Raw genomic sequence first — 24617 nt, forward strand, 5'->3', positions numbered from 1 at the left:
AGGTCTAGATGAGGCTAAATTCGATATTCGAACCGCGAACTTTATTTTTTCCACTTTGAAGAGGAGATCGCTCTAACCTACCTTGGAGCACTCCACTACTTTTTCTTGGTCGCCGCTTCGCGCGGCATCCACTAGAGCCAGAAGGGGAATATCTGTGGCAACGAAGCTATAAACACAAAGAAGCAATAGAATATTGTCTTGATGTTTTACCGTGAAGGTAATTGAAACTTAATCATTATATGTCACTGGTGTTCCTCGCTTCCTACCCTAATCCTGTAGAAAATGTACTTGAACACTTTTTTTTTATATTCATTTATTTAGTAATAGATATTATATTGACATGTTAGTATTATAAAGCTAACCATATTTACGCATGCCATTACCAAGAAGCTTAGTCTCCAGTTTCAAGTAGATGACAAGTTCGATACTTGTATATTTACAACTGGGACAAATACTGCGTATGTCATCTGAGTCCACAGATCTACTTTGATTTAGTGCAGTTACTGCTAATGCAAAACAGTTATGCATCATCGTCAGTATTTATAGCACGTAACATCGCAGAAAAATCATATATGCAGATCAGTTACAACTTGCATATTGTTTCTAAATTTTTATTCATATCTGGAATAGATGAACATCGACGTTAGACCGTGAAAACTAAGATGTAAGACGATTATTAAGTTACTAAAAATAGGCTACAGAACGCCTCCGTTACATACCTGTCTGAAACGTGATCCACAACTGCCTTGCGCAGCTGTCTGCGGAGGTCCTGCGTTTTCCCGTGAACATGTCCCAGCGCCTGGTCGAGGGAGGCAGAAGGCTCCTTTTTGCCAGCCTGTATCAAGTATTCGTTAAGCCTGAAGTGTCAGTATTGATGTGTGCAGTCAAACTACTTGGACAACTGTCAGCAATTGATATTTTCTGTTAGTTTGCAAATCTTTTATATAGCCTATTCTTTTTCATCGCAAGCTTGAGGCTCGACCATCTTTCACACTACCGTCTGTTTCAATGGCATGCCTGTGCTAATAATAATAATAATAATAATAATAATAATAATAATAATAATAATAATAGTAATAATAATAATGTGTACGCATGGACCAAGAAAACAACAGATTTCCCTCCAAAATAATAAACAATTTTCCACGGAACTTTCAGAAAGCGAATGTTTCACATAATACATGTTCCGAGTTTTACTTTTACTCCTTTACTTTTGGTGAAAATAAAGAATCCGGGTTCGTAAATGGTCAGTAGAGTGTAATAATAATAATAATAATAATAATAATAATAATAATAATAATAATAATAATAATAATAAAGAAGAGCATTAATCAGAAAAGAAATATGGAGAAAGGAAACCGATAGTGATGCCTTTGTCTAAGATCTAAATTATCTGTTGAAGTTTGGGAGAAATTTTGCACTTTTGGTGCACATGAATGAATACACTTAAATTTTTCCATACATATACACTCACCATTCATGTCTCATACGTGAACCACACATATACACGCACACATATATATACACACATTCTACGGGTATGGTCACGTTCTACCAGTTTGCATGTATGTGCATACATACAACTATATTTGCTATTCTTGTGCACACACACACACTCATATTTTCTGTGCACATTTATATATCCGTCCACATTTTCTACACGCTTGTACACATGCAATCTCTTATTTAAATGAATGTACATATGCAGCATGCAATATACAATAATTACACCTGCACAAGTTCTACTGGTTTTCACAAACGCATCCTTTTTTTTTATACATGTGCGTTTCAACATCTGATGTACTACATCGTCTACATACACACTTAAGCTCTACACTTATGTACCTCTCCGTACATTACATATTGGTACACATTCATCCACAAACTTATGCCTGTACAAATGCATATTCTCTGCACATATGCATATTTTCGTCTACATTCAACATTTGCATGCATAAAAACACCCACATTTCCTTCTTATATGTATACATGCAATTACATTTTCTACTTACATACTGTGCATACTCTCACCCACATTCTCTATATGCATACGTAGTTTCACTACCGTGTATACATGCATGCACATAGATTTTCTACATGTATAAATACAAAAGCACAATGGCATTTTACACTCGTAAACATGCATATATACCCGCTGGAGCAAGTTCATTAAAATAAGCGACCTAGACTAATGATTAAGCTGGGAAGAAGAAGAAGACGCCTACACTGTCCATGTATTCCGTGAGAAGGTCCTGAAGGGCTTCCCTAACGGCATTGCATTCCTGAACGATCCTCTGCTTACGATCGTCTCTCGTGGAGTAGGAGTCGGCCATCAGGGCAGCCCCGCTGATGATGGCTTCCAGTTGTTCCTCAAGAGTCGGCCTAGACGTCACTTCGTTGTATTCCAGAGGGTCTATGTCAACGGAGTTCTGGAAAGGAAGTGTCTGAAATATGCTAAAATATCCTCATAGAATGCAAAAGAGAGTCTCTTTGGTATCTGGAATGTGCTACATTATATGGAAGGCAAGATCGTTTGAGCCTAACCGGTGAAATGGAGCTGAATTTGGAAACCTTAGTTCTCAGCAGAACAAGAAATCCTTGTCTTGATTTTAGACATCTAGAACACCCATTATTCATCTGTAAGTTGATACTTGATATCGTTAGGTAACAAAGCAGTAAATCCAGTAAGATAACCATAATGCTTCAGTAAAGAAAGGAGCATAACCTATCCACATCTGCAGCTATAGATAGCTGTTGTAATCCAAACCAAAGCAGAGACTCCTAAATTTATTCATAATTTTTTAATAAACAAAGCAGTGCCCTATAGCCAGTCAACAAATAGCTCTAGACCTACGTCAAACACATCAAGCGCCACTGACAGTTCTCCAGCTTTATCCTGCGGTAGGTGGCTGAGGCCAGAGGCCTTCCCCTGGGCTACATCGTGGATCGTGTTCACGGCCTCGCAGACTTGTCGAAGGACGTAATCTCGGTTGGCTTTGGCTGCTGCCAACTCCGGGTGCCGTACATAGGCCTAGAAAAATGGAAAGGACGACCAAGGTTATCGTATTTCAATAAAAAAGATGATCTTACTTTGATGAAAAAATGATCGTGTCTGAATGGAACAGATGACGATCTTACTTTAATGAAAAAGATCTTTCTTGGATAAAAAAGATAATCTTACTTGTTGGGCCTTCCTATCTTGTAGGCGATTCCCCAGATGGAGAAATATAGAAATTCGAACTTGGTGCAATTGCCTTTTTTGTTATGCAAAATGACATGAGTTTCACTTCATAGCTTATTTGTTGTTTTTCTTATTCATTTTACTTTGCTATTTAGCATTCTGATTTTCTGTGTTATTTCTCTTTTGTAGTTTATTACTGACTTCTCAAAGTCCATTTATTTTATTTTATTTTACTGGCTGCTCACTTTCCCTGTTGTGGCTCTTGATTGAGCTCGTAGCACTGTGCTTCTCCAACTAGGGTTGTAGCTTGGCTTGTAATAATAATAATAATAATAATAATAATAATAATAATAATAATAATAATAATAACAATGAGAACGTTAATGACACAACTGAAAACTGCAGAAGACATTTCACCTTCGAAGCGGTGAGGAGGAGAGCGGAGTTCCTCTTGAGAATGGCCCTTGCTGCTGCCAGGTCATCCTGTAGCCTCGGGTCCTTGAGCTCCTGCTGGCGTTTCGCCGCTTGGTTGATGAGGTCCTCTGTGTTCTGGCTGAAGATGCGGAATTTTTCCAAGAGCTCGCTGTTACTCGAAGCATTTTCACGTTTTCCAAATCGTTCTCGACCTGTAAAGGTTTTCCAAGACATTAGGCCTACGGTTTCTTACCGAACAGAACAGAAGAGAGAGAGAGAGAGAGAGAGAGAGAGAGAGAGAGAGAGGTCTACCGTTTCGTGGGCGTTAAGGAAATATTTATGATATGGCGAATAAGAGAAAGAGTGAGAGGGAGATATTTGATTTGGCCTCGTGAGAGGCTAATTTATTGGAGAGAGAGAGAGAGAGAGAGAGAGAGAGAGAGAGAGAGAGAGAGAGAGATTAGGCTTACCGCTTCTTAGGCGTTAAGGAAATATTTAGGATATGGTGAATAAGTGAGAGAGAGAGAGAGAGAGAGAGAGAGAGAAATAAAGAGAGAGAGAATAAATAGCACGATAGATCATGAAACTAAACAACCAATATGTTTTATCTTCGCTGCCTTCTTACCCCTTTCAGTCTCTTCAGCAAGCGGTGCACATCCACCATATCGGCCAAGATGAGCAGTCGCGTGACTGCGGCCAGAAGTTTCCTGGCAGCCTGAACCATCGTTTTCCGCTTGCTGCTCGTGCAAGGATCCTCGGCGAATTCCTTGGCGCTACTGGACATGTCCTCCCCTTGAAACAAAACACTTTAATTATTTACCTGTTCATTTATTTGGTTATTCTTTAAACTGAGACTAACACCAACAGACTAGATCCTTCCCATGCCAGTTATTTCCAGAGCAAAGTACTTGTCTAGAATTGACACCATTCTTTGGTCCTGGCAAGAATTTGGAATTTAAGAAATACAAGTTTTTTATCAGTTAATTATCATGACAAGCAAATTAGTTGTCTAAAACTGACACCTCTCTTTGGACCTGGCTTTTCCACGCATGAAATTATTTTACAATAATACAGCATTAAAAGAAAGAGACTTGCGGAATGAAGGCCCTATAGCAAAATTCACCTGCTTTGCGCCTAACCCCGTCCACTGCACGCCAGTTATTGGTAGCTCTTGAAGGGGGAATGACGTCACACTAGTTAACAGTCCAAACGATTACCAGTACGGAATTGACTCCGTTCGGTCATTTTGAGTTTCATGCATGAATCATGACACCACAGATTTGGTTCCCGGAGTTGTGAAGTATGCAATTGATATCTCCGATAAAAGATATATTAAGTTATATATCATTATGAAGGTTTGGATCATTTTGTCTGTGAATCTGTTTTTTATCATGCACGGCCTAAAAATGAAATGAAGCATAGACTTATGCAGCCAGTTCATCTTGGTTTTTTCTTCATAATTGCATGTCAAATGTTAATATAAGTGATCCTACAGCCAATTTCTTATATTTTGAAAATGACAGGACATTCAATTTCTTATATTTTGAGGCTAACAGAACGTCCCTGCATGTCAAATGTTAATATTTTGATTGACAGGGAATAGGCCAACACATCAATTTCTTATATTTTGAAATTCTTTTTTTTATATTTTGAGGCAATGACAGGACATAGACCTGCACGTCAATTTCTTATATTTTCAGGCAATGACAGGACGTATGCCTACACGTCAATTTCTTATATTTTGAGGCAATGACAATGGCGGGGAATAGGCCTGCATGTCAATTTCTTATATTTTGAGGCAATGACAGGGCATAGGCCTACACGCCAATTTCTTATGTTTTGAGTCAAGACAGGCCATAGATTTTTTTTATATTTTGAGGCAATGACAGGCATAACCTGACATCAATTTCTTATACTTTGAGGCAATTCAGGACGTCAATGTCAATTTCTTATATTTTGAGTCAATGACAGGGCATAGGCCTACACGTCAATTTCTTACATTTTGAGTCAATGACAGGGCATAGACCTACACGTCAATTTCTTATATTTTGGGGCAATGACGGCATAGACCTACACATCAATTTCTTATATTTTGAGGCAATTGAGGACGTAGGCCTACACATCAATTTCCTAAATTTTGAGGCAATGACAGAACGTAGGCCTACACGTCAATTTCTTATATTTTTTAGTCAATAACAGGGCATAGTCCTACACATCAATTTCTTATACTTTCAGGCAATGACAGGACGTAGGCCTACACGTCAGTTTCTTATAGTTTGGGGCAATGACAGGGCATAGGCATACACGTCAATTTCTTATAATTTGAGGCAATGACGGGGCATAAGCATGCAAGTCAATTTCTTATATTTTGAGGCAATGACGGAGCATAGGCATACACGTAAATTTCCTTTATACTGAGGCAATGACGGTGCATAGGGCTACACGTCAATGTTGAATATTTTGAGGCAATGACAGGACATAGGCCTACACGTCAATTTCTTATATTTTGAGGCAATTCAGGACGTGTGCCTATATGTCAATTTCTTATATTTTGATTCAATGACAGGACATAGGCCTACACGCCAGTTTCTTTTATTTTGAGGCAATGACAGGGCATAGGCCTACACGTCAATTCCTTATATATTGAGGCATTGGCAGGTCATAGACCTACACGTCAATTTCTTATATTTTGAGGCTATGATAGGACGTAGGCCTACACGTCAGTTTCTTATATTTTGAGGCAATGACAGGCCATAGACCTACACGTCAATTTCTTATATTTTGAGGCAATGACAGGACGTAGGCCAACACGTTAATTTCTTGTTTTGAGGCAATGACAGGACGTAGGCCCAATGTTAATTTCTTATATTTTGAGGCAATGACAGGGCATAGAACTACACCTCAAGTTCTTATATTTTGAGGCAATGACAGGACGTAGACCTACACGTCAATTTCTTATGTTTTGAGGAAATGACAGGACATAGGTCTACACGTCAATTTCTCATATTTTGAGGCAATGACAGGGCATAGGCCAACACTTTGATTTCTCATATTTTGAGGCAATGACGGGACACAGGCCTACACGTCAATTTCTTATATTTTGAGGTAATGACAGGGCATATAAATACACCTCAATTTCTTATATTTTGAGGCAATGACAGGGCATTACAAAGAATTTAAATTCAAATGAGTCAATGACTACTCGTAGACTGGTTTCAATTTCATCATATTTTGACAATTTTTCAGCTATCATTTATTATTTCCTTATATTTTGAGGCAAATGACATGGCCCTTCCTACCATAATTTCTTATTTTCATGAAATGCAATGACCGTCAATTTCTTATTCAACAGTTTCTACCCGCATTTTAGAAATATAGCTTTTAATTAATATATTTTTCAACTATAGTTATAATATAATGTATATACATAAAGTGGAATGTAAACGTATGAGACAGTGCATATGATTGATCTGTGCATGGATGGCCATAGTAATTTTAAAGCCACTTATTCCACAGAGAATAAAAGTAAAACTTGTGGGGACAATTACTATGGCACACAGATCAATCATAGGACTGTCTCATATGCACATAACTATCATACCGCTCTACATTGAACTTTATGTATAGTTGCAAAAGGGATAACAAATTATATTGACTGTCATTGCCTCAAAATATAAGGCTGACGTCTAGCCTTTCCCTGTCAATGAAAATTATAAGGAAGGGATTAAAGTTATTGGCCTAATAAGCCCTAATAAATGATAGCTCAAAATTATGAATTGATGATCCAAACCAGTCTTGCCTAGAATACTAAATTGCTTTTGTATTCTTGATAGATATCCTGTTGGACAAAAGGATACATCAGTGTCAGGAAATTTTCTCTCTCTCTCTCTCTCTCTCTCTCTCTCTCTCTCTCTCTCTCTCTCTCTCTCTCTCTCTCTCTCTCTCTCTGTTGTTAGGAGAATATTCTAGCTCAGACTATATTCACAAAGATCTCGATTACTTTTAATGAAAACAAATGACTAAATTTCAATTAACAAGAGTAGGCAGATAATTTTTTACACCAGTATTTTATGAATAGGTCTATGTTTATTCTGCAATGTTAGGTTACCACATGAAAAGCTTTCGAAGACACTACAAGCACTATATCAGCAGCAACAAATACAAGAATAACCACAAAATGAACCACAATAAAACGGCTGAAAATAAGATAGGGACAGGCCTATAATCCAAACGTCATAAGCTACGTAAACCGACAAAAAGACATAGGACATTATAGGTCTACGTCATTTTTTATGATCCTGTTATTTCGAAAGGAGATAATGTCCTTAAGAAAAGTCTCAGCAAATTATATCCAATATGACTCATATAGCCTATTATACTGTAACTTTAATTTAAACATAGGCAAATTCTGGTTTTGTAGAGTGCAGCCATTGCTTGTCATCCCTCCGAATGTGTAAACGATTGCGATGAAATCGATTTTATGACTATTAAAATGCAGTACAGTTTCCTGAAATCAATATGAAATACCAGTCTGCATAGCTCTGATAAAGTCTTTGTGTTTAAATTTAGAATGGTGAACACGCTTGAAAATATGAGACGGTAATTATCATTGTCCAGTGATTCGAGTGCACCGATTCGAACGCAGACATTCCCTGTGTCACTGACTCACCTCCGTATTCAGATGAACCTCATTTACTTGAAACACAACACTGCAGCATCGCGGAACACTCCTGACTTCATTCATGTTTTCCTTTTTTTAACCTTTTTTATGGAGAATGTGTACTATGATTCTATTTCAGGGAATAACATAACCTTTCCTTTTGATAATCAGCAGAACGTATTTTAGTTCGGTAAAACAATCATTGCAAAATAATTGAAGATGAAAAGAACCACAGATTAACTAACTTTGCGAAACCATTGCTAACCAATCAGCTTCAAGGAATGGTCGCGACATAATCAGTGGGCGGGGATCAGCTGCAAAGCTAGGCAGATTTTGCTATAGTAGTAAATACCTTTGTCTTTGGTGTCTGAGTTGAACAAGCAAGACTACAATTGTAAGTAGGCCTACTTAACATCATATATATCCAGTTGCATTTGTATCATCACTAACCTGCCTTCCTGACTTCCTCCACAACGTCGAGCATTTCTTTGCTGACGTCAGGATTCTCCTTAGCAATGATCTTTCCTTGTTCGATGAAATGCGATGTTGCAGCCTCAACAGCGGCCACCAGTACATGGGCTCGTTTACTTTGCCCTTTTTCTTCTTTGAGGACCCACTCGAGTTGACTAGGGTTGTTACCTGACAAGAGAATGAACATCATGCCCATGGCCTGTAGTCATCACGATCACTTTTACCTAATACTAAACAATATAATCCAATATTTTTTTATTCATAAAATATAGGCTGTCGAGCCAAGCACTGGGGCACTGTCGGCCAGTTAGTGCTTAGAGGAGTGAAAAGACAGAGATGGAATGAGATGGACAACAAAATAAAACGACCCAGAAAGCAAAGGAGATGGAATACAAGGATCTAAGATAGAAATGAGAGAAAACCCAACAATTTCTCTGAAGAGTAATAGTTAGAGGTCGAGCAGCAAGACTTACGGAAAGAAAAGGGAATGGATGTCAAGTAAAAGGCTAAAATGTGGGCACAGCCAGGGTCGGAAGGGCTCTGCAGACACACTTTAGTAATGCACCAGACAAGGTGCACTATGGCACTTGTGTATTTGCTTGGTTCTACCAGTCCATACTCCCAGTAAATTAATTTTGGCTTACACGTCAAGAATACCAGGTGGCAACTAACAGTTGCCCTCATAGACATACCTGCATCACAAGTGGCTCTAGAGTTTTTTCTACACTCCTAGTTCTGATTTCGATGTTCTTGAGGTCCCATCGAAGCAGTAGAGTCTCACACTGCGATTCCACAGTGGGTGATTTCTCCTCATTCATTTTGGCCAGTAATTCGCCCTTCCTGGTGAAGCTAGCAGTTCAGTACTGTGGGATAAGGAGGGATTAGTACTATGCACGAAAGCCAGAACCATTTCTCCTCTCGTGTCAGTAATAATGCTGCAGTTAGAAATGACGATTGCGAGCCTTGCGGTTACTGTGATTGCAAACTGTGCTAGTCATGCGAGTCATGCAAGTTGCAAGTAATGATTACAACCAGTTTAAAACATTCAAGAAACTACTGACTGACTGTTATAAGTGAATGAGATTATGATGCTATTAGACCTGGATATTCGGTAATAAAGATTCATAACCTACACTTAAACTGATTGGGATCGTTGAGATTTACATCCATGAAGGGCTGACAAATTACTGAAAGATGGTCACTTGACTAATGATATACTTTACAACAATATGGAAGAAATAGCTACGAAAAAAATCAAATTTCGATATGCAATTAAAATACTACATGAGTGGGAGATGTTTTTTCATAAACCGTATTATCTTTGTATTATATGAAGTACCTGAAATTAATCACTAAAATGTAACTAAAATTATGTATATACTATATATATAATATATATATGGTAGGATGGTAATGATATACAGGGTTTCATCTGCAAGACGGTTTATTAATATATATATTTTCAAAGAATGGAGCCTCTCTCCAAGCCACCTGCATCCGTTTTTACATCCATGACGTAGCTGAGAAAGAAATAAAATTAATTTCAATTTCTTTAATTACTAGAACTGTGGGTTTCCACTTGCCCCTTCATAAACTCTCCTTCATTCACAAAATGGTTAAGCCTAACCCCTCTCTCTGTTCAAAATGACTGCCTAAGGCCTTGTTCCAGATGACCTTTGAAGATGCCTTCCTTGACGGCGCCAGACGACGGGCATGGGAGGGGCCAAAAAAAGAGATAGTTGGTGCCCAGCCCTATCCTAAAACCCTCCACGAGGGTTAACTGATGCCATGCAGCCTATATAGAAAATGTGACAAAGATTGACCTTTGTGCCACCTAGCCAGATGCCACGGCATAATCTTCAAAGGCTATTTATAGACGAAGCAGCAGAAATTGAGAGAGAGAAGCGCTCCAAACACCACTGAGGACAGATGTCCTTAACCTTGCCTGACACTTGAACTTTCCACGTGTTCAACCCCGAGGTTCGGACCAGTATACCTTTGTAGTGGCATTTTAATTCCCTCCCCATCACCTGCGCTCTATTGAACGATGACACCGTCATCTTAACGAAGGTAATGTACTGGAATAAGGTTTCTTAGTCAGTCACGATTCATGTTATTTCTCTGCCTGATTTTTTATTTATTTTCCATTGTGCGACCAACTTCAGTAATTTGTGTTGGAGCATTCAGTGTTAACATAATTATGCATTTAGTAGTGAACTGAGTTATTTGGCACCATCCGTGCAATCCCTCAGTCCCTTTGAGCATCTTATTATTATTGCAAGTAACTGTCATGCATATATTGCAGATAGGCCTCGACTGTGGAATCCCTTGGCTCTATCCATGTGCAGTTCCCCTTCTACCCCCACTGCAATGTTTCCTGTTATGAAGACATCATCAGCGTAGAATATTTATTCTGTATAGGATTCATTTGTTTATCAGGCCTTTATTATTACCTGCCCAGTAATTTGTCATTCTTCTGATATGTTTGTTATGTAAATATAATTAGTTAAAGAACCCTTGAGTTTACGTAATTTTCCCTCACATGAAGAAGGCCCTTGTTTGTCTATGAATTGTCCTAATATTGAGTTAGATATGTAATAAATATAAGGAACTCCCTGCATTCATCTGTTGCCACCCAGAAGCAAGTAAGTATCCCCTTGACATTTGTAGCAGTATATACACACACACACACACACACACACACATATATATATATATATATATATATATATATATATATATATATATATATATATATATATATATATATATATATATATATATATATATATATATATATATATATATATATATATATATATATATATATATATATATATATATATATATATATATATGTATATATATATATATATATATATATATATATATATATATATATATATATATATATATATATATATATATATATATAATCATGAATATACAAATGTCGCTTAATATCAAATTCACGTTACCTCAGTATCTCCGATGGAGAATTATCACTGAAGGGAATTTATATAAGTGATAAATGAATAAGTAACACCGGACGCGAACCCTTGACATGGACCCATTCAGCGACTCCAGTGGGTCCATGTCAAGGGTTAAGCGTCCCCGGTGGTATATTCATTTATCACTATATAAATTCCCTTTGTGATAAGTCTCCATCGGAGATACTCTCGAGTAAATGTGAATTTGATATTAGCGACATTGTAACTTCATGATTGTATATAAATCACGGTGTGATAAAAAATTTCATATATATATAATATATATATATACAGTATATATATATATATATATATATATATATATATATATATATATATATATATATATATATATATATATATATATATATATATATATATATATATATATATATAAATATACTGTATATATATTGTAGGATGGTAATGATATATGGGGCTTCATCTGCAAGATGGTTTATAAACTGAGACCAATCGCTACAACGGCTACACAGTGAATGCTGCAGAATGAAATCTGCAAGACAGTAATCAGTGTTGTGCCGAAAAGCTGGTGCCTGGTGGGCACATCGGTATTGCACTGCTGATACTCGTGCTTCAGTGAGCAATTGCATAAGCAGCGCCATACAATCAACAACATATCTTACATTCCCCCCAAAAGTCAAGCACTACCATAAAACAAAAGATTCCATAAACTAAACATAGAATATGTGCGTTGGCTAAGAAAAAAGAAAAAAATGATAATGACATAATATACAATTTTGTCATGAGGTATATGTGTACATGTCCCATTATTAAGGGGTATAGTTCTCATAATCATTCATCCATACTGGACGCCTGAAGTTGCATGAGCTAAGCCTGGGCAGGAGATACCGGGCAGCAGGTATCAGGACCGTCAGGAATGTGCCCCACATTAAGGTTAGGGGTGGCATGCTGACATGGTGTTGGTATGTACTTCAGGTGATGGCGATTCCTTTTAGTCATTCTACCGCTGCCATCTACCTTAATAAGGTATTGCTTGTATGGATATTTTTCCATCACAACCCCTGATCGATCCCCACCTTTTGCTTACTGCGTCCTGTATAAGAACTTTATTTCCTACCTGTAAATAAAGTAGCTGCTTAGTCTTTAGGTCATACAACTGTTTGTCTCTTTCCATGCTTTTGGCCATTGCTTTCTCTCTTTCTCTTAATGTCATCATCCAATGGATATCCAGCAGATAGTATTCCTTTGTCATGGGGACAGAATCCTGTAGTTGCCTCCCTAAGGCTAACTGTGCTGGCAATTTGTCAACGTCTCTAAGAGGTGTGTTCCTGTACTGCATGAGAGCTCTGGCTGCTGCATCTACATCAAGACTGCCATCTCCTTTTATGTTATCCCTGATTATACACTTGGCAGAGTGAACAGCTGCTTCCGCTCGTCCGTTTGATTGAGGGTAATGCGTTGATGAGATACAAAATTTCATACCCCATCTTCTGTAAATATCTGTCATCTCAACGCTCTCTAGGTTTGTACCTCCATCCGTAGATATTTCCTCTGGAGTGTCCCACTGGCAAACATTCTCATCACAGGGATAAGTTTCGAAAATGTCATGACACTGGCAAAGTGCGACACCTCCAGCCAACCTGTCAGCATAAGCTAAATAAGAACTGCTTTCTAATTGAAAAAAGTCAGCCACAGTCTTTTGAAAAGGATATTCTGGTGGCCGGGTGGGCAAAAAGGTTCTTGTTGTTGGGAGGGTGTGTGTACATTGCATGTCTCACATTTAGCCCTTTGAAATTTGATGTCCCCTTCCATCCTAGGCCAATACACAGACTGCCGTGCCCTATGTAACATTGAATCTACACTTGGTGGCCTGAGTGCAGACTGCTTGCCACTTTACTTCTTAAGTCACTCAGCACCACCAGATGAATATGTCCTTCATCAAACGAATATGTTACCAATCCGATGTGGCCAAGTCTCTCTCATGTCTGAAAAATTGGTTTCAATGCAGACTCTACTAAATTTCTACTTCTAGGCCAGTCATCTTCTCGAACTCTTTTCAGCAATAGCTGGTAATCTGCGTCCTCACTTGCACATCTCTCGACAACCGGACTGTCAAGAACAATAACGTCATTCTCTATGCCTTGCAATGAAGCCATCACTATGGTAGGCACCCTAATGTCCACATCTTCAGCATCTACGATATCTATGTTGTCTGGGGTAGCCTTAAGACTCGGGTATCGAGATCAAGTGTCGGCAGCTGTAATTTTCTTGCCAGCAATATATTTCATTGTAAATCTGAATTGCAGTGTTTTCTCTTTCAGACGGAAAAGTCTTGGATTGTCAATGTGCTTTAACTCACGATCACCAAATAGTTTAACTAAAGGACGGTGATCTGTCACAAGCAATAAATTTGGGCACCCCAGCAAAAAGAGGTATGCCTTTTTCAAGCACCAGACAACAGCCGCTGCCCCACCCTCAGTAGGAGCATAATTCATTTCCTCATTAGAGAGATGCCTACTGCCACAAAATGCTAATTTCCAGCCACCCTTACAACAAAAGGGTACATCTTGAGATACACAAAAACAATATTGATGTAAAATTACAAAACCCATTCCTTCCTTACTCCAATCCGTTAACACTACAGTTGGGCGGGATTTGTCATAATAAGCCAATCCCTCTCATACCAAATTACATAGTTCTTTCTTTGCTTGCTCAAAATTTGCCCTCAAATTATCATCCCAGTATACCTTTTTACTCGTTCCCTTTTTCAACAATTCTCGAAAAGGTGCCATGATTGGCGCTGTAGCTACAAATGGTGCCAACTGATTTACCAGTTCAAACCACGAATGAATGTCCGATATACTAGGGTGCTCAGGCATAGGAAATTTCTTTACAGCAGCAAGTTTATCCTCTGATGGCACATACATACCCCAACCGAGATTATAGCCATAAAAATCAACATTTCTTTGACAAAATTGGAACTTATTAGGATCAGGATTTAATGTTACCCCATTCTGTTCGCAAGCCAAAAGTAAATCATAAGTGTGCCAAAAAGCCTCCTCAACATAAGAATCGTGCAATAGTATGTCATCTACACATTTAAATTTCTTTGGTATATCTGCAATAATATCATCAAACCAGTTAGTGTATGCATCAGGGGTAGTGCAGTGCCCCATGGGGTGCGACAGTATTGGTACCTCCCCCAAGGTGTTATAACAGTCATGAGCTTTTGGCTCTCCTCATCCAACACCACTTGATGGAACCCCCAGTGGGCATCCACTGTCGTCTTAAATGTGTGAACAGGTACACTCGATACCATATCGAATGGGACAAAAGTATGATGTGTTTCCCCCTTACAAGAGGCATTTTATTTCTGGAAGCCTACTGTCCTCCCGGGGGTGCCATTCTTCTTACCAACTACCACCATGTGGGAACACCAATCTGTCACCTCTCCTGTAGGCACCAGTTGCAAAATACCTGCTAAGACATCATCAATTTGTCTTTTAACTTCATCTTCCCAATATTTAGGGACAGTGATGGGTGTGTGACAAGCATGCAGTATAGCATTGGGCAACAAATGAATATGAGGTTTACCATTCATTACTGGGAAAGGCCTCCTATTTATATTAAAGGTAGTGCCAGAAAAGCATTCTAACAACCATTGCTTAAGTAATGACACATTATCTAGATAGGGGGGATATGGTATTTTCTGAGGTGGCTTACTCTCCACTACTCGTTTGGAGCACTCAGTCTGATGAACATTATTAACCACATAATCAGGAAACTTTGGATCAACCATCCCTAATGCCTTACATGCACTTAGTGATGAGAACAATTTCTGTGTGCCCTCAACAAAACATATATTTTCGTCTGCTGACTTGTCCCCACACTGGATAATGGCCTGACAACTCCCAAGCACCTTCATCAATCCCCCTGTTGCATGCTGCAATCGTACACCTGACTTACATAACTTGTTTACATCAACACCGAGGCCTTTAGCCTGCCATGCCCCAGCAATACACACTTCTGCTCTGGTGTCTGCAACAACCTCCAATGCACTGCATTTATTCCCATTACTACATAACACATGAACTTTTAACAATGGCTGCTTACATGATGCAGCTCCAACATAAAGCATCCGTTCCTGGCCTTCTGCCACCTCAGGTAGGGCAGGTTGCACCCGGCTCGGACATTTACTAGTAGCGCTGTCACATATTCCAACATGCCCTATCATAGTATCTGGCACCCCTTTGCCGTACACGATTTGATTTAACATTTTCTCTGTCGACATAACCTTTGCAGCAGCTGGCAAAGTGACCAATTTTCCCACAATTATGACACTCAACATTAACTGCTGGCAATTCTGTCTGCCTTTAATGTGCACGAGACCACAAAAATAACACCTTAGCTTGGGCCTTACACTTCCCCTGAAAGCTTCATCTTTCTGTTTCTTGTATGTGGTTTTAAATGCTGCCACGCTATCGAGCAGTAGAGCTGGCATAGGCTCATTTGCCTCTGTATCATCATTTGCTCTCCTCACCCATGGGATGAGGGCAAGCCTACCACACACTCACACTCTGTCTCCTCGAATGATTGACACTTCACCATAAGCTTGCAAATTTTATCATATTTTTGAAAGTTCTGTAGAATGTCTTGTTTCAACCTGTCGCTGCATAGGCCACGCACTAATTTATTTAGTAATATATATTCACTCAAATCTTCTTCACAAGTAGGACAAACGAACCCACAGTCCATTGCAGCTTGCTGACACAGGTGAATGTATTCCTTTGCTGATTCGTCTGCACCTTGCTTTCTACTAAAGAACCTACCCCATAAGATGGCCTTGTTCACAGTCTTCGTAGTAATATTCAAAATAGCCTTGAATGCATCTCTTACACTGAGAGATGCCCATCGGTCTCTGGAAAACTGGGCATCAATGGCCATTCTTAACTTTTCTTCACAGTTTAAATCTGATGTTCCACACTGCCTCGCCCCAAGGTATCCCGCTGAACTTCAGCCAATCCTCCATTTTCTGAAGACGCCTGTAGTCGTGACGTACTTGCATTTCTTGGGAGAAATAGGTTTGCCATATGTTCGTCTGGACGTTGTGTTCCCCACGTTGGACAGTATGGCTCTTTCAATTGCCACTGTTATTGCTCTGAAGCCGGTTCCAAGTCCTTCAGGAGTGCCGCGCCTGGGTTGGGCCGCCCTAGGTGTTCTTGGAGTAACCCCAGGTGATGGCCTTGCAAATCTGCTCATTGTGTCGTAGGTCAGTCCTGATCACTGTGCCATGTAGGATGGTAATGACATACTGGGCTTCATCTGCAAGACGGTTATTAATTGAGACCAATTGCCATGACGGCTACACAGTGAATGCTGCAGAATGCAACCTGCAAGACAACAGTGTTCGCTGAAATTGCATAAGCAGCACCATACAATCAACAACATATCTTACCTATATATATATATATATATATATATATATATATATATATATATATATATATATATATATATATATATATATATATATATATATATATATATATATATATATATATATATATATACAGTATATATATATATATATATATATATATATATATATATATATATATATATATATATATATATATATATATATTTTTATAAATATTTACGCTGTTCGCCCTCGGACATTTAGATAGTAGTATCAGCCTGATCAAGACAGGAAATTGCCATCCCACGCAAGTTCAAACCTTTAAGCAGAACGGATAGGTAAGTTAGGCCTTCCACCCTACCATATCAGCCTTAAAAATAGGTGGTCAATCCTTTTTTTCCTTTTACCTGTCTCTCGTGGCGAAACAGGCGTACATGACTGTAGGCCTGTTTTGACCCAGGCCGGTCAGGGAACGGGAGAGAGACTGGAGCATTAGAGACCACATGTCCGACGGGCCTCTTCTCCTTTTCTTTGTCTATTATCCTATTATATGAAGAAGCATATATATATATCCTAAGGTAAAGTATTTTTGTTCAAAACTTCGCCCATTCTTTTATCTTTTTCTGTATTTCGCATTTCTTTGTTTCTCCTTCATCCCCATATATGTGTTTACAGATTAAGCCTATATTATATTGTTATAACCCCGTTATTCCAGTAAAATATATTTATATCATTAAATCTCGATATATAAGAACAGTTGCGTTTAAAAATCAAATTCATCTCAAATATTCTTTGTTATTAATAACCCTAACTGGCAACCTTTGGCTATATCTGTCTTTGATTATTTTGGCTTCAAGTGGCATTATAATCTTGGTTTGCAGAGATTAAAAATTACGTGAATAATACATGATCATATATATCTATATATAATATATATATATATATATATATATATATATATATATATATATATATATATATATATATATATATATATATATATATATATATATATATATATATATATATATATATATATATATATAAGCTCGTAAATATTTCTCTATAAAAGCTCTGTCTATATATCCCATATGGTGTCCATATAATATTATAATATTGTTCGATGACAACTTAAAATCACTTAAACCTTCAAAAAAGCTCTGTCTATACTGAAAGTGTTCGAAGCACGAATGATATATCAATTATAGCTTTGAAAACGTAACGGTTAAATTGGTAAAACTGAATTCACTTGGTACCATTAAGTTTCAGAGAGTTTTAATAAGACAGCATTTGAACATTACATTCGAACACTTGTTTCCGGGATAATACCCAAGTAAGTTTAGTAACCAATCCAGGGCCAGGCTGGGGATCAGCGCTGGATTTTGGCGGAAATTCGTCCGAGAAACGGATGATGACGTCACACTTCGAAGATGACGGAAATTTTTTCCGCCATGTATATCACATGGTAAGAAAGGAAAACAGCACTTGTAGAATGAAATTTTTAAACCAAAATTTTGTATTCGAGTTTTTGAACCGTTTCTGCATTTATGAATGGTTTACTGATAAAGAATTACATTTGGAATTGGGCCATCACTCCCTGACTGCCTGGAGAAAGTGGCGGAAAATTTGACGTGGCAGAAACTCTGTTGTCTGTGGCCGATTTCCCAGATATCCTACATCTATAGGCAATCGTACTTTTATTTAGTTAAGCCATTCATTAAAAAGCCTTTATGAAACATCATTAATAATGGAATAAATTTAAGTGATATCTCAAATTTGAACAGGTACTTTGTGAATAAGATATTGAGTTTCAAATCGTGTAGCGCTTGTGTGAATTCTAGTGAGATATCAGTTAAACTTCTCGGTTCATTTCGGTTCTGAGGGAAGTCATTCGTTATCGATTGACAACGTAATCATATCGAGCATTTTTCCTTTTGTACGAACACAATATTAGTAATGGAATTTAGCTTGGATGAAATGTGTATCGTATCTTTGGAATACATTTAGGCTCTATCCTAAAGCTATAATCGGTCTACGATGGGATGAGAGAGATTCAAACAGGCCATTAGAGCCGATGTTTACTAGTGATTGCAGCTGCCACGACGAAAAACTGCAGAGAAGTAGGAAGGCGAGAGTGAGAATACGATAAGATTTCTTGAAAGGGCTCCTTTGAAAATACACATGGGTAAAGTGAGGAGGTTATGGTGTACATTAATTAATATGGCCTTGTTCGAATCTCATGATTCTCAGGTCGTCGTAGTCAGACTATAGCTGCACTAGGTCTAATCGTAACTCGAAACGAATATACCTTGATATGTTCAAGTTGAGGAAATCTATTTATTTCTAGGTATTGCAAAATCTTATTTAGAATATAAAAATAATTGCATACCAGTTATGTACTGACTCACCATTTAGGTTGAGTATTGCATTAGTCTATTGGTGATTATTGAAGAAAAATAATAATTAAACTTTGCATCGTTGCAATTATACATAATTGATAATGACATTTAGCAAACATGAAAGTGAAAAATAATGTGTATATATATAGCTTTTGAATACAGTTAGGCTCTATCCTAAAACTAGTACTAGGTCTAATCATACAGAAATGGACTTTCTTCCTTTGATATGATAAACTTTAAAATATTAAACAAGCTTTAAAAATCTTGTAATTTCAGGTATAACCAGAATCGGTTGAGAGTGCACTAATCATCACTAAGCATTTGCGTGCTGGCATCCTGGCTTTACTTTGAACAGATACAATATTGTCATCCATTTGTGAATAAGGTGTATCATCATTTCAGCCTTCAAAAGTCCTTTGTTGGATGTAGGCCTTCCCCAGGTTCCTCCACAGATTTCTATCCTCCGTTGCTCTGCGCCACTGTTGTTTATGTTGGTCTAAGTCATCTCGCCAGCGGGTTTTTTGTCTTTCTCGGTTTCTTGTTTATCCTCGGGGCGTCCAGAAGGTTGTTCGTGATGTCTATCTGTTGTCTGTCATCCTGGCAATGTGCCCCGCCCATTTCCACTTGAACTTACTGATGATTTCAAGGATATCCTTTACTTTAGTTTTTTGACGTATCCATTTAGCTGTTTTTCTATCCTTCCAAGTTAGATCTAGCATAATTCTCTCATGTGCCCTATGCATTGTTTGTAATTTAAGGGAAATCTTTTTTGTTAGATTCCAAGTTTCGGCCCCACAGTGGGGAGGATACACTGATCATAGACTTTCCTTTTTAAGAGGATAGGAATCTTCTTATTTTTTAACACTGTACTGGCTCTTCCAAATACCTGCCAACCAAGGGTTATTCTTCTTTTTATTTCGCTCTCTTTGGTGGCGTCATGTAGAGAGATTCGTTGTCCAGGGTACATGTAGTGGTCCACTTCCTCAATTTGTTGATTTTCAATGTCAAGTATATCATCTGCATTTTCAGTGTATTTATTGTTCATGACTTTGGTCTTACGGAAGTTCATGTGGAGGCCTACTGATTTGCTTGCTTCATTTAGCTCGGTGAGCATTTGTTGAAGCTCTTCTTTGGTTGGGGCAACGATAATGATGTCATCAGCAAATCTGAGGTGACTTAGGTCTTCTCCATCTATTCTTATTCCTTTTTCTTGCCAGTTGAGTTGTCGGAAAGCTCTCTCCAGACAGGCACTAAACAGTTTGGGTGAGCTAGTGTCACCTTGTCTGACTCCTCTCTTGAGTTGGAATGGTTCTGAGTCCTTGTGGAGGCGAATAAATGATGTTGCATGGTCATAGATGTGACGAAGGACATTGATGTAAATTGAGTCAAAACTCCCTGTTCTTCCAGAACTGACATGACCTCCTCAGTTTCGACCGAGTCAAATACTTTGGTGTAATCTACAAGTGCTACTACTAGTGGGATTTTATATTCGTTTATTTTCTCAATGATCTGGTTTACTGTTTGTAGATGGTCAATTGTGGAGTAGCCTTTTCTAAAGCCTGCTTGTTCCCTTTGCTGATTTTCATCAAGCTTACCTGCAATTCGATTAGTGATAACTCTGGTGAAGATCTTATAAATAACATTAAGAAGGCTGATTGGTCGTTGGTTGTTCATGTCCCTGGGGTCGCCCTCTTTGTAGAGTAGAATGAGGATGGTTTTATTCCACTCTTCTGGCGTTTTGCTCTTCTTCAGGCATTCATTGAATAGTCGCGCCAGTCTGACTTGGATTGGCTCATCAGCATCTGTTATTGGGTCCAATGTGATGTTATCTGGTCCCGGTGCTTTCCCCTTCTTCATTTGCTTGATAACAAGTCGCACCTCGCATGCTGTGATCTCTGGAAAGCCATGAGATAGGTGTCGATTTTCTCTTACGCAAAGATGGTAACGGGGTCTTTCTGAGGAGTAAAGCTTTTGGCAGTACTCTCTTGCTCGCTTAACTCAAGGTCTAAAGAATATTCTTTAGACCTTGGCTTAACTATTCCATCACGGTTGGTTGTTAGGGATCCGTCTTCTTCTAGCACCCCAGTGAATTGCAGCTTCCCTTAGCCAAGTTTTCTTTTTGCTGTTTTAAACCCTCTGCCCTGTTTAATGACATTGTCAATTATTTCTGTTGTTCTATTGCGAAGGTCTTGTCGTTGCTTTTTCTGTATAGTTTTGTTTGGTTCTGCTGCTTCAATTTTCTCCCACACTGTTGATGGGGGCTTGAGATTTCTACGTTTTTTCATGATGTTCTTTGTCTCTTCAGAGAATTTGCTGGTTTCGGAGAGCTTTCTGTCCTGGAACTTCTTTGCTACTTCTTTCAATGGGATAATGATGTTATTATTCAAGCTTTCAAGGTCATTTTCATTATTGTTTTGGTCTTCTAAATTTTCAAGAATCTCGTAGCGGTTTTCTAACTCTATCTGAAATGTAGATTTGAGAGCTTCAGGTATTTTGATGTGTTCTGGTCTTGAGAAGAATAATTTTTGTCGTTCTCGTTTGGTTTATATATATATATATATATATATATATATATATATATATATATATATATATATATATATATATATATATATATGAATGTCTTTTACTGTAATACCACAGTGTAATATGAATATAAGAAGGCCCATAAAACACTATTTGAACGTTGCAACCATATATTTCGAGCACTTCCTTCTGTGCTCCTGTACACTGGTAAAATATGGACAGATGAAATGTTACAGGAGTATATATACAAAGCATATGTAGGTGTGGCATTAAGTCTCCGATGGTATGCAGGTGACCGTTCCCAAGAAGGAGGGAAAAATAAACAATTCCCTGGTGATTTTTGGCCTCATTAACTCCTGTTTTGCGATCCGTCTGGTGGTCGTGTTTCCTGGAGCACCTGTTTGAGAAGAGGTTTAAGGATTAACCCGTCGATTTCATCCGCTTTCCAATGTCCTCCTGACAAGTTCATATTGTTGGTTTGATTGATGATAGCAGATTCCAGGATCTTTCTTTTGGCAGTGAACAGGAGCACAGAAGGAAGTGCTCGAAATATATGGTTGCAACGTTCAAATAGTGTTTTATGGGCCTTCTTATATTTATATATATATATATATATATATATATATATATATATATATATATATATATATATATATATATATATATATATATATATATATATATATATATATATATATATATATATATATATATATGTATATATATATATATATATATATTTGTGTGAGTGTGTGTGCACGTGTGTGTGTATATATTTATGTATGTATGTATGTATATACACACATACATTATATATATATATATATATATATGTACTGTGTGTGTGTGTACTCATACAGTACACCCAAATATTTTCACACACACACACACACACATATATATATATATATATATCCCTATTATATATATATTTATATTTATATTTATATCTGGCTGTCTCTGATTTACTCCAAATATTTTCCTGCACCTCCTTGTGACTGTCCCTTTATCCAGGTATTACTGTTCTGACTGTCCCATTTATCCAACATTACTGTTCTGGCTGTCTCATTTATCCAGATATTACTGTAGTGACTGTCTCATTTATCCATGTATTACTGTACTGACTGTCCCATTTATCCAGATATTACTGTACTGACTGTCCCTTTTATCCAGATATTACTGTAGTGACTGTCCCATTTATCCAGATATTACTGTACTGACTGTCCCTTTTATCCAGATATTACTGTAGTGACTGTCCCATTTATCCAGTTATTACTGTGGTGACCTTCCCATTTATGCAGATGTTACTGCGGTGAATGTCCCTTTTATCAAAACATTACCGTGGTGACTGTCCCATTTATCCATGCATAACTGTGCTGCCTGACCTTTTGATCCAGGTATTACTGTGCTGACTGTCCCTTTTATCCAGGTATTACCATGCTGACTGTCCCTTTTATCCAGGTATTACTGTGCTGACTGTCCCTTTTATCTAGGTATTACTGTGCTGACTGTCCCTTTTATCCAGGTATTACCATGCTGACTGTCCCTTTTATCTAGGTATTACTGTGCTGACTGTCCCTTTTATCCAGGTATTACCGTGCTGACTGTCTATTTTATCTAGACATTACTGTGGTGACTGTCCCATTTACCCTCCACTAAACCTAAGCACACACATCCACTAAACCTAAATACACCCCCCACTAAACCCAAAACACAAACCTTGATACAGAATTATTAATCACAGGAAAGTCAAGCATTTTCAATAATATATTTCTATGGCATAGAGTACATGAAATGAGATATGATAAACCTGTACAGTTTATTTATCACATAAGTTACAAAGGGAAAGGGGAAGAGAGAAGGGGAAAGGGGTGCGGGTTTGAAACCTACCCTGTTATCTAAGTTGGGTTAAATGATGGCCATCTGTCAAATTTTGTCTAGATCGGTCAAGCTGTTGTCACATAAATTACAAAGGGAAGGGGGAAAGGGAAGGGAAAGAAGTACGGGTTTGAAACCGACCCTATTTTATAAGTTGGGTTAAATGATAGCCACTTGCCAAATTTTGTCTAGATTGGTCAAGCGGTTCGGATGTCTAAAGAGCACAAAACTACAAGTATGCAAACATACAAACATTCACTTTTATATATAAGATATGTATATATACCCACATACACACATATATATATATATATATATATATATATATATATATATATATATATATATATATATATATATATATATATATATATATATATATATATATATATATATATATTTATATATATATCATATTATATATATATATATACAATATATATATATGACTTTTTAAACGTCACATTGATTCATATAATATCCTTTAATATCAATTCGCTCTACCTCGGAAATAATATATTTTCATATATATTACCGAAGGGAATTTTTAGTTGATAATAAGTTCGTCGTCCCATGGGCTCGAACCAGTGAAGGACAAGAACTCAGGACTAAAGTGGGCGCATTAACCCACACAGCCAGCAAGTGAGGTATAAGTGGATATCGGCTCCATATACAAATCCCCCGTTGAACTCAGGTG

At 37.7% G+C, this 24617-nt stretch overlaps 1 protein-coding gene across 1 annotated transcript in view; it reads right to left on the minus strand.

Annotated features, from left to right (window-relative positions):
- Positions 1 to 24617, minus strand: part of LOC136832064 (catenin alpha-like) — a 41508-nt gene that overhangs the window by 10891 nt on the left and 6000 nt on the right. Inside the window, 10 exon segments of the mRNA XM_067092619.1 lie at positions 82 to 166; positions 720 to 835; positions 2226 to 2429; positions 2855 to 3031; positions 3599 to 3786; positions 3789 to 3807; positions 4221 to 4387; positions 8706 to 8843; positions 8846 to 8894; positions 9419 to 9589. Of these exon segments, the coding sequence (XP_066948720.1) occupies positions 82 to 166; positions 720 to 835; positions 2226 to 2429; positions 2855 to 3031; positions 3599 to 3786; positions 3789 to 3807; positions 4221 to 4387; positions 8706 to 8843; positions 8846 to 8894; positions 9419 to 9544 (1269 nt within the window). The 5' untranslated portion in view covers positions 9545 to 9589.

Source organism: Macrobrachium rosenbergii, chromosome 49 (assembly GCF_040412425.1).
Source record: "Macrobrachium rosenbergii isolate ZJJX-2024 chromosome 49, ASM4041242v1, whole genome shotgun sequence".
NCBI classification, from domain to species: domain Eukaryota; kingdom Metazoa; phylum Arthropoda; class Malacostraca; order Decapoda; family Palaemonidae; genus Macrobrachium; species Macrobrachium rosenbergii.